This window comes from Pteronotus mesoamericanus, unplaced genomic scaffold (assembly GCF_021234165.1).
Source record: "Pteronotus mesoamericanus isolate MK-2021 breed Mesoamerican mustached bat unplaced genomic scaffold, CSHL_Meso_final scaffold_21, whole genome shotgun sequence".
Lineage (NCBI taxonomy): Eukaryota > Metazoa > Chordata > Mammalia > Chiroptera > Mormoopidae > Pteronotus > Pteronotus mesoamericanus.
Window position 1 is genome coordinate 14,479,980 of NW_026555310.1, and position 12,489 is coordinate 14,492,468.

At 38.1% G+C, this 12,489-nt stretch overlaps 1 protein-coding gene across 1 annotated transcript in view; it reads right to left on the reverse strand.

Moving 5' to 3' along the window:
- The window catches only part of FGD4 (FYVE, RhoGEF and PH domain containing 4), a 207,713-nt gene that overhangs the window by 59,629 nt on the left and 135,595 nt on the right, over positions 1-12,489 (reverse strand). The window contains exon 2 of the mRNA XM_054591270.1: positions 4,358-4,510. Coding sequence (XP_054447245.1) covers positions 4,358-4,510 — 153 coding nt within the window. The remainder of the gene's footprint in view (positions 1-4,357; positions 4,511-12,489) is intronic.

Genomic DNA, 12,489 nt, shown 5'->3' on the forward strand with positions numbered 1-12,489 from the left:
ATTCAGCTCTTTTATCCTTTTAAAAACTAATTCTTTTAAATATTTACTTGCTGGTAATTAATAAACATAAACTTAAACCTGATGTTGTTCCAGACACATCACTACATAAACACCACAATAAAGTTCTTCAATATTGTTTCTACTTTTAAAAATCACCAAAATAAATTATAGCTACAATCTTATTAGCATTCCACAGGAGAAACAAACAAGTTTTAATTAGCTGTTTCTAGGATCTAGGTCAGAGTTTCACAAACTATTGACATTTCAAGTTGGATAATTCTTTGGGGCGGAGATGGGAGGTCTGTCGTGTCTTGTAGGATGTTGAGAAGCATCCCTGGCCTCTGTTTAGTAGATGCCAGTTGCAACTCCCACAAGTTATACCAAACAAAAGAAGTCTCCAGACAATACCAATGGGGGGGGGGAGCGAACGGGGGGTGGGGATTGTCTCCAGTTGAGAACCACTGAGTCTTCAATTAAATTAAAATTACATAATGCATCTGTAAACTTCAGCAGCCTCACCATTCATAACTTGTAAGGGATTTGCAATATAGTAAAAACACAGGTATCAGTATGATACAAAGGGATCTGGCCAGATCGCTGGGGAGCAGGGAGGGATCCCCGAGGCAGCAGAGGCAAGCCTGTGTTCCTCTTGAGTGAGGAAGGGATCGCAAGAAACAAAACCACATAAGCTGCTTGTGATAGATTTCCATACCCCCAGGTAAATAATAATAAAACCACAACCAAAGCGTTGCCCCAACCACCCTGCACAGAGATGCTGCCCAGCCTGAGGAGCATGATGGAAGAAGGGAAAAGCCCTGCTCAGAGGTCAGGGGGAGGTGCAGACCTGCCAGCCCAGCCTGGATTGGCCGGGAAGCAGACGCTTTCCGGCGCTCCTGGAACTTTGGGGCCAAGATTAAAACAGAGGGCGGGTGGAGATACGGACCTTTTTCACCCGCTTCCGTTGCCCTTCACTTGCCTGGGTCGGGGGTCAGCTCACGCCAAGGGCAAGTCCCACGCGCTGGGCCGTGCGCTGGGGACACATGCCCCAAGGGCCGCCCCCACCTTCTTTCGCTCTGAGATCAGCGCATAGACGCGGCCCCAAGGGCGCAAGTAGCTTTGGGCCCCAGAAGGACAGATAAGAATGGAGCGGGGTATCTGGACAAGGACTCTGGTTCTGGGGGTGGCTGGATTCTTTCCGTGTGTTGCGGAAGAGATTGGCCTGGAGTCATGGAGCCCCCGCTGCTTCTCCAAATTGGGCAGCATTTTAATAAAGACCTTTTTCTTTCCCCACTAATCTCTGTTTTATGCCTGTGTTTGGCAGTAGGCAGCCGAATCACACTCTGTTCGGTAACAGGTGTGATAATCCCTTCATCTGCATAGGAAGTGCCCATTAGCACCCCTTCCCTTCTGAGCCTGGGGGACCCAGATGTTCTTAAGGGTTCGGAGAAATGAAAAGTGCTTTCCTTTCACTAGAGGGTGGGGAACACTGATTACTGATCAGTAAATCAATAAATAGTGCCCAATCTATTTGGCAGCTGATCTCACAATACTAAGATATATTCTCACTTCAGGGATGTTAGTCTCTAAGTGGCACACATTGTAAATTGTAAACAAAAAAACAGCAGAAGCAAAGAAAGTGGAGGAAACATGAAGCAGGGATTCATTCAACAAGTATTTTGAAGACCTGCTATGCTATGTGGTGGGCACGGGGAATGCAATACTGTAAAAGGCAGGAAACAAATTCAACATGGATGAGTAAACTACAGAGTAGGTCAGATTGTAATGAATGAGGGAAAAGAAAGTTGGGATGGAGAAATATGAAATGTCAGAGTTGAGGGTGGGGTTAAAATTTTAACTTGGGTGGTGGGGCTGGGAAGCACCAAAATGAGTGAGAATATTTTTTAAAAGAAGTATAAAGTACTTTATGCAATTTACTGAGTACAGTCACGAAGAGTATAACTACGTATTGCTCAATAAGGGACCAAATATACAACTGTGTTCCTTTTAAGATTATAATGGATGTCCTGGCTGGTGTGGCTCAGTGGGTTGGACATACTCTGCAAACTGAAAGGTTGCCAGTTTGATTCCTGGTTGGGGCACGTACCTGGGTTGCGGCCAGGTCCCCATTTGGGGGTGTGCAGGAGGCAACCAATTGATATTTCTCTTGCATGTTGATATTTTTCTCCCTTTCTCCCTCCCTTTCTCTAAGAAATAAATAAAATACTTATTTTAAAAAAGATTAAAATGGAGCTGAAAAATTCCTATTATCTAGTGACTGTAGCCATCATCGGTGATGCTGGTGTAAACAAACCTATTGCGCTGTCAGTTATATGAAGCACAGCACATGCAATTATGTACAGTACGTAATACTTGGTAATGATAATAAACAACTGTTACTGGTTTATGTATTTACTTACTATACTTTCTATCATTATGTTAGAGTATGCTCTTTATGCTTATAAAAAAGTTTCTGTAAAACAGTATGCCATAAAACAACAGGAAAAAAACAGTATGCCATGATATGCTACAGGCAGTAGCCTCACACTTCTGTTTGCCGTGTCTCTTCACTGTATCATTTTCCCTTGTGCTTGATTTAATCTCATGCTGCTTTGTGCAGTAACATGCTGTACAGACCTGTAGCCTACGAGCAATAGGCTGTACCATAGAGCCTAGGTGTGTAGTGGGCTAGATAGAGCATCTAGGTTTGTCTAAGCACAGTCTACAGTGTTTGCAAAACAATGAAATCACCTAATGCACTTCTCAGGATGTTTGCCCATCATCAGCAGCACATGACTGTATTTGGAGTTATATAACACTATATATTAATGCACATTCAAAATAGGAAGTAAATATGTATTTAAGTAGCAATACATTGACTTACATAAAACTACAAATAGCAAAAACAAGGTTAAATGTTGTCTTCCCTAAGGAATATGATTATTTCAGCACACAGTAGCTCAGGAAGGACACTGCTATAATTTATCTCAGTGAACTATGAAAGACAATGAAGTAATGCAGTGATGCTTCCAAAAAAGGCTTTATAAATAATGAAATTCTTGCTTTTGATCTGGGCAATTACATAAAATTAAATTATATTCATTTTTTATATTCTTACCCAATTTAATCTTTGTCAGTTCAGGTTTAGTAAGCAAGATGGAATTTTTCTCTTTGCAAATAAATGGCTGTATTAAATCATGATCAAAGATTTTTATGTTCATATTCACATCACTGTTATAGGGATGAGTATGGCCAAAAGAATAGGTTATAAACAGTCTATTCACTTGAATCACCCATTTTTTTTTAACTTGCTTTATAGCCATACTTCATACCACCACCAACTGTGAGAATAGTGAAAACAATAGAAAAATATTCCATAATTGGAAGACTCCATTTTAAATCCTCCTTAAGGGTCTCCTTCAGAAATCCTTAAAACATAAGAACTTTAAAGAATACCATCACTCTTTCACAATGCATTCTCTATAAAACATTTTTTTCTTTACAAGAACAGGAAAGAGACAAAAGTAAATACAAAATAAACCAAATAGAAATTGATGATTTTTCCAATGAATAGTAATTCTACAAATGCCCAGTTTGTTTTTTGGCTGAATGTCGATCATTCAGTGTAAATAAAAATCTGTTAGAAAGAAACTATACATTAGACCATAATGGAGCTTAGCTTAATATTACATCATCAAAATTATAATTGTGTGCTTCTCAAAGTTAATACCCAGTTCACTAGAAATGTATTTGTAAAAGGAAATGGTCACTAAACAAATTCGTCATTATAATTGTTTTACCACTGGTTGGCTACTCAATTCTTGAACCATTTATTTTTAATTTCTATGGATGACTTTACTAAGGAGGGTTTTCAAGCCCTGGCTCCTTAATATAGTAAAAATCACCTTCTTACTAAGTACATTAAGTACTGTTTTAGAAGGATCTGTTCTACAGATCCTAGGACATCTAGCAAATCATAACAACTGCTGATAGAATTCCTAAACACATTCCTTTGTTACACAGTTATGCAAACAGTAAGTTAGGCCCTGTGCTAAGTTGGGCATAATGCATGAACAGACCACAGTCCCCTTACGGGGACATGCATGCAATTTCTGAAACATGAAAAGAAACATGATAGACAAATGTACAAGCTGTTTAGGAGCAGAACAAATACCCAACTCTGTCTGAGAAGGTTCACAGAATGACTTTTCTCCTGAAAAAATAAATGCACCCAATTTCTCCAATGGGAATTGTATAAATGTATAGCTTAAAACTCTTCCTTAGTGGTCGTCATTCTTCTAGGTAGCCTTCACTAATGAACAAAGTGCCCAACCTGTTCAAAGAACCCTGATCAGCATACCTTGTGGCTTTGGATTTGCAGCTGAGTGTTTTGCTGGCGTTTTTCCATTTATTCCCTGAGCCTCTTCATCAGATACATGCTGATCAATCAGTGTGGTTGTGCTGCTTTTCACAGAGAGTGGAACTACGGTGATCTTTGGACAGGTACTGCTGCCTGAAAGAGTTCGAAAAGAAAGGGCAGGTAAATGCAGAGGCAGGGTACAACTATGTCTCATGATTTAAATTTCTTCTGATCCCATCAAACAAAAACAATCACAGTTACAAGACTAACAATAGAAATACTTTTCCCATGTGTGCTGGCCTTGACAAATTGGAGTTTTCCGGGGAAAGTGCTCATTCCCTGTGCTTGAGAAAGCTTATAATGCATACTGACAGAGATTGCTGTGCGTGCGTCCACGTGCACACATAGGGGCACACTCTTCTCTCCCCCTCTCCTTCCCTTGCAGGGCCATGAAAAGGGCATAATGCAGCTGCTATGATAGAGACGAAGCAGGCAAAGGAGAGGACTGAAGGGCCTCAGCACTAATCTGTTAAAAGCGTTCCTTTCCAGAACCCAGTCCAACTCAAAAGAACAAAGCAGGAAAGCACCAGCCTGACAGCTGATCTAAGTAAGTTGAGAATGGCCAGAATGGCTCGATTACAAATGAATAACTACACACGTACCCCCTCCCCACTCACTAGCTAACCCAGATTCCAAATTAGTGTATAGCATAAGCTAATACCCATGTTTGCTCCTCCAAGAAAGAATGGTGAGATAATGTATATAACACTGTCTTATATTTATAACTCAAAACCCCAAAATATACTTTAAAACACTGAAGTACATCATGATAGATAAAAAATAGAAAAATTTTTTAGAAGTTAAATGTTGAACTTAAGATAGTTGTAAAGAAATCATATGCCAATGTTTTTTCTTTATACTCATATTAAATTTCTCTTTCTTCTAGTTGACATGGTGATATTAACAACAAATTGGGTGTTGCATAGGAGAAAATAAATTTCTACCAATGAATTCATTATCACTAAATAAGAGTATGCCATTTAAGAAACTATGATTTGGTTAAGAAACAAAGAGTTTCATTTTAACAGAATCCAAGTATCTATAAAAAAAAGAACTATTAGTGATAAAAAGCATTATTAGTCAAAACAAGAAAAGCTAATAAAACCCAATCAACTTTCTATTGAGAAAAAAATCCCTTTTATTTCAATTGATTGTTAAATAATATTGATTAAAAACCACAGTACTGCTTTCTTGCCTTTGACTCCTTTAAAATTTATCTTGGTAAAACAGATTTTAGAAGATATTAAGAGTTCCAAGTATTGTCCGAGACGTTCTGAGAGAGCCAGAGCTGAAGGAAATGTACTGTGTTTTCATCAGACAGCATTCTGCTAAAGTGGGCTGCCTGCTGGATTAAGCATTACTTAGCCAAATGTGACAAAGGCTTTGAATGTAAAATTTGGGGAAAATTAGTTCACAGCCTATTACTAAAATTGTAAACAGAAGAAATAAAAGCTCATGTATTTAAATGTGTGCTCTTATCTACCTTCTCAGGAAAGCTGTGTGAAGTAGGCAAAATATATCCCTAAAATCTGCAGTGTATCATCCAACTAGTTAGTTATGCTTTTAGGGGCCTGAGGACGTCTGTTCCACAGTGATCCCAAGAATGTTTTGGTGATCCTACAGGACACCTGCTGGAATCTAGTGAAGGATGGCCTCGCGCAGACACAGAGAAAAACCACAGCCCACCTACAGAATCAGAGACAGAAGCTGTAATGTGCCCCCCCCACCAAAAAAAGGGAGAGAGACTCCATAAAAGCAAGAATGCAACTTTAGAGACAATTTATAGCAACAAAACTATAAAAAGTAGGCAGCTAATGGGTTAAATAAGGAAACAAATTAAACTGAATCTCAAAAAACAGATCATCACTTTTACTATTAAAAGATATTTAGCATATTTAGAAAAAAATGTGTTAATTTAAATTGAAACCTAGGTGCTTAATTTCTAGTAATAAACTTTGAGGTAAGTATGAGTTTCACAAGTGTCATATTTGTTGGAAACTATCTCACAGGAATGTACTGAAAAGCCAGCAGTAAGAGATGAACTACAAATTCCATTTTCTTATGAATCCATTAAAATTATGATTATAAATCTTTTGTTCATACAATAAATCCATAGCCAGAACCCTCATGAGATTACTGGATAAAATCAGTCTTCAAACTAATGCAAAGCATGAAAATACGGTAAAAGACAGAAAACACATTCTTTTTCTTTAATCTTTAGACTTTAGTTTTATTTTAAGAGATCATGTTCATTTTCTTCTGTAATAATATTAAAAGATATCCGTCCACCCATTTGGTCAGATTATTTTTTAGCAATTGAAGTATTAAACAATCACAGTTTTTATTCTCAATTTTTAATAACATTATATTCATTATGATTGAGGTTCAGCTTTCTCATGAAAAAAAAAAAAAAACCCAAACATAAATCTTTATACTATTTACCTACTAGATCTGCAGCACAATTTTAATTTAAAATAGTTTTACTGATAATTGGACAATTTATATGATGTGGGAAGAGAAATATTAAGAGTAATTATAAAGAGGCCAGTTTTGCAAGTCAAAAGCTCTAATCTTTGATCCACTGTTCAATCCATTTAAATATCTGATTGATATTATCCTCTAGATCTTCTGGTTTGTTGCTAGGCAACTGATGCACTATTTCTTCCTTGCAGGATGCCACTGCCTCTTCATAAAGAACTCGACAAGTTTCACATTGAAACTTTTAGTTTCTTCTCATTATAACCACTTGTTTCAAGTCCTTTGTACAATATGCTGTTATCTATTTTCAGCACAAAAATTATATGAAACAAGAGTTCATGGAAGAAATCACAACTGTGGTAATCAACAATAATTGCACCTTTATTCATTTGGTTTTTTAACTCATCAACTACTCTATCTTCATCTAAAATGGGACAATTATACCCTTCATCATAGCCATGATATAACTGACCTTCTTGGGCTAAATCATCCACACTAATGTATCTGAGTCCTGATCTTGACACAAGTTCTTTGCCTAGCATGTTTTTTTCTTTTTTCCAACTCCTACTGTACTGACCAGTAGAGCAGATTTGTTGGCAATGTAGTCCTCAATGTGATGGCTCTAGAAAACACATTCTTAAATGTTTTTGGGTTTTTCTTTTAAGCAATGACAAATACGCAGCAGAGACCAAACATGGCTGCAAAGCCAAAAATATTTCCTTTCTTGCCCTGTACAAGTTAGCTGACCACATAAGATAATGGGAGTTTACCTAAAATCAGCACCATTTCATTAAATACTTTATCTTCTTACATCTTGGATACTAGCAATAAAAAGTTAAACTTCTTTTTACTTGTTTATGACTGACTCAGCCTACTCACATTTGGAAACAGTCCTTATTTGGATTCCAGTTGCATAAGAGATAATTGAAACAGAAATTGTAACCAGATGGTCCACCCATTCAAGAAAATTTATATTAACTATAGAGGCTTTTTGGTTCCAACTTCCCAAGGAGAACCAGAAGGAATGATTAAACTGTTATCTTGGGCACAGATATAGCTAGTCACATTATATTAGCATAGAGGAGGGGTCTTATTTAAATACTTTTTCTTTTAGTGATTGGTAATCTTTTTTAGACACTAGCCCTAACCATTTTGAATTCCTTTGTCTTTGGGTTAGTCGCTTTTCTGGGTCTTATTTCCTATAAAGAATGTCTAGACATATGATAACTTCAGCGGCTTCTCAGATATTCTCAATTAATCCAGTATCATCTTTGACTATATAAGTCTTCCTATTCCAACTGAAGAGCTTGCTCCTATGGCCTTTCATTTGTGTCTTCTTTTGTAGGACACTTGAGAGTGGCAGGTAATACTTCTGACAGGTTTAAGATAACTTTGTCTCCTATTTGCAAAACTTTGTGTTGGACTCTTGTGTTTTGCCAAATCATCCTTGAATGGCTCTTTTACATTTTAAGGCTGGACTTACTTTTTGGCCATCCATCCTAAGGCAAGGTCCACTCAGTTCTCTGCTTCTTCAGGTCTAATCTCTTGCCATGGTATCCAAGACCCCAGATCACATCTTTATGGCCTTGCTATGGCCATGTCTATACTGCCCCATCCATCCATAATGTCTCTCCCAACTGCACCAAGTCTGTAGCTCAAAAGATCTTAATGGACTCCATCCTTCGGAGCAAGAGGATGTCTTGGATTTAAGAGGTCAGAAGTAGCTTTCTAGGGGAGACAATCTTTTTTTGGAGTACATTGTCCAGAAGTAAAGAGATACCTTAAAAAATAAAACAATTGTATTTTGAAATGATTTTAGATTTACAGAAGACTTACACCCAGGCTCCTAACCTTAGCATCTTACAAAGCCATGGTATATTTATCAATACCAAGAATTTGTTATTAGTACAATACTAAACCACGGATTTCATCAATTTTTCCACAAACATCTTTTTTTATTGTTTGTTTCAGGATCCAGTCTAAGATATCATGTTGCATTTAGTTTTCATTGTGTCACTTGGTGCACTACAATCTGTGAGTTACTCAGTCTTTGCTTGTCCTGCATGACTTTGACACTTCTGAAGATCAGGCATTTTGTAGAATCTCTCTCTCAAGAGGTGTTTACAATGGAATGTCATTCAGCCTTAGAAAGGAAGGAAATTCTGATGCATGCTACAACATGGTAGACCTCTAGGCTATTATGCTAAGTGAAAGAAGCCAATTAAAAAACACAAATACTGTATAATTCCACTTATATGAAGTACGTAGAGTAGTCAAAGTCAAGACAGAGTTATTGTTTAATGGGAAGTTTCACCTTCGTAAGACAAAAAGACTTTCAATTACAAGATGGGATGATGGTGGTCATTGTAGCACAACTATGTGAATGTGCTTAATGCCCAGGAACTGTACCTTAAAATGGTTAAGATGGTAAATTTTACTATGCATTTTAACATAATTTAAAAATTTTTGTAATTAACAAGCATGTCTCTTGCTTAATGAAAAAAATGTAAAGAAATATTACTATATTCAATGACCTACTTAGCATCTCTACTAGTATGTCTATGAGCTCACATTCCACAAACCCCTACCCCAAAGCGACTCTCTCATTTCCCAACTCTCAGAGAAAACTAACGGCCTTTACGGTCTCCTCCATCACAGATAATGGCAACTTCATCTATGCTTAAGCACCAAGGCTGGGAGCCTTCTTCAGTCCTCTCTTTTTCTCTCACACTCCACGCCCTATTCATCAAGATTTTCTGTGTAAGCCCTGGCTGGGTAGTTTAATTGGTTAGAGTGTTACCCCGAAGTAACAAGGTTGCAGGTTCGATCCCTGGTAAAGGTACATACAAGAATGAACCAATGACTATATAAATAAGTAGAACAACAAATAGACAGCTCTCTCTCTCTCTCTCTCAAATCAATTTAAAAAAAAGAAATTCTGTTGATTCTACAATCTATCATCACCATCTTCACTGCTACTATTTTTGCTTAAATTACCATAATCCCTAAGTAGGTTTCATCTAGATCCACGTCCTCTCCCTACACCTACCCTTGTCCCCAGCACTGTCTATATTTTCAATCAGGCTGAAGAAACTGTTTTTATAAAATTCTCCAATGGCTCCATATTTTACTAAGAGTAAAAACTCAGCTCTTTACAGTGACTGACGGGTTCTATAGCATCTGGTCCTGGCCCCCTTTCCACCAACCTCTGTGCTAGTATTACACCCCTTTGCTCACGCCCCTCGGTCATACTGGTTTCCTTGCTGTTCCTTGAACTGGCCAAACTCAGCGTAGGGCCTTTGATCTAGCTGCTGTCCAATTGAGCCTAGCCTGCCAACTACAGTATAAGTGTTACTCTTATTGTGTTTTACAGTTTATTTTTTCCAAAGCACTTATCACCTTCTAACGAACTACATTATTTTTGTTTGTTGTTTATTGTCTGTCTCCTCTTATTACAGTGTAAGCTCTGGGAAAACAATGACCTTTGTTTTCTGATGTGCCCTAGGGTCATCACTTACCACACAATAGATGCTCAATAAATATTGGATGAGCAAATGCATTCTAGAGGCCTTAGGCAAGTTCCTCTTCTTTTGCCTACTTTCTTAGTTTCTATCTCATGAAAGCTGTTATCTAAAATCCAACAATAAGGAAATATGTACCTGTTTTAGTATACAAAATTTCAAACATTTCCAATCTTATCTAAATTTCAAAACATTCAACATTATTTCTACACAAATTATAAATATCTAGAAGAAAGCCTGTATACAAATAATCTCCCTTATAACCCAGATTCCTAAACCTCGGGAGTTGTGAATCCATGTTTGTCTTGATAAAAATGGCAGCCGCCAAAAATTCCAGCAACTGACTAAAATGTTGTTGTTTATTATACTCTGTAATTGTATTTACATTTACTAACCTTACTAACTGAAATACACTAAAATCTGACAATGTTTCAGACTCATCATTTGAGGCTACCTAAAATTTTAGAACATTATACTGTCAGGAAAAGCTGGCTGCTGGAAGGCTTTAAAGTTCAAAAGCAATATAAACTCAAAATAAGCCTTGAAGGTAGATAACCATGGATATTCAATATTTTTAAAGGTCCACAATGGCATCAAAAAAATGTGTAAAAAAGGCAATTATTGCTATCATATCATTCTTAAGCAAATGCAACAATATATGTATAAAACGAGATAAAACAAATGTGCAGTCTCTAAAAACACAAAAATAAATTTTGTCTTAAAGCTAGAAATATTTAGCCCTGGCCAGGTAGCTCCGTTAGTTATAACATCGTCCCAATATGCCAAGGTTGAGAGTTTGATTTCAGTCAGAATACATACAAGAAGCAACCACTGGATGCAAAAATAAGTGGAACAACAAATCGATGTTTCTCTGTCTCTCTACCGTCTTCTCTCTCCCTTCCTCTTTCTCTCTAAAATCAATAAATTTAAAAAAATTTAAAAAAAAACCACACCCAGAGCCCTGGCTGGGTGGCTCAGTTGGCTGGAGTGTTGTCCTAGGCACCAAAAGGTTGCTGGTTCTATTCCCAGTCAGGGCACATACTCAAGTTGCAGTTCTGATCCTTAGGGGCACCAATGAGAGGCAGCCGATGGAAGTTTCTCAGTCTCTCTCCCTCCCTCTCTCCCTAAAATCAGTAAAACATACCCTTGGGTGAGGACTTAGAAAAGAAAAGAATGCTATTGTTTGTGGTATGGACAAAGTGGGGGCAGTAGGGTTGGACGTGGGAGAGGGAGGGTGGGGTGGGCAGGGGAGAGCAATGGGGGAAAAATGGGGACAACTGTAATTGAACAACTAAAAACATTTTTTTTTTTTAGTTAGAATTCTGTTAGATGAACTGAATTGAAACACCTTTCACTAAGCTTGCCAAAATTCTAGTTTTGAGTCGGCACTCACAGGCGAGGTCAATGGCCTTGGTGCCTGGTACGTAGGAGACTGCATATACCCCTGCAGTTTGAATATGGGCTTAGGTGTCCGGATCCATGCTCCTCACTTTCAGGGGGACTATTTGTTAGGGACCATGAATTCCTGCATAGGAAGTGTTGAAAGTGCACATTCCGTGATGACGCTGGATTGGTACTGGGACTGGCTTGGTCAGTATGTTCTGCTGTGTCTTGGTTTGGTGTTATTTTAGAGACCAAACTCCCTCCAGAGTTCTTGTGTTGGGAAAGGAGCTGGGGTAGCTCGCCCACCCTGCAACCCTGAGGGAGGTTCCCCTTTTGGCTACATTCAACTAAGAATGTTGGTCAAGATCACAGAAAGCTCTTGCTATTTAAAGCACAAAAATTACTCTGTATCTGCAGCCATGACTACAGCGGAAGGAGGGGGGCGGGTGCAGAGAAAAACCACAATCAATGACATGTGCTGCTTTTTACTTCCTTGCAAAGGGTGGTTCTAGTCCACAGCCTCTTGAGTTGCAGAAGGTTCATAGCCTGCTGTGCTTCATCTGATACATTGTTTCTAATTTATAACATCCATTTCTGGGTTTACTCAAACACCCTATGTTACTACCATGCTGGTGATGAGAAATGTCCTTGAGAAACTGCCCATTCATACAATCAAGTAACTGCTACATT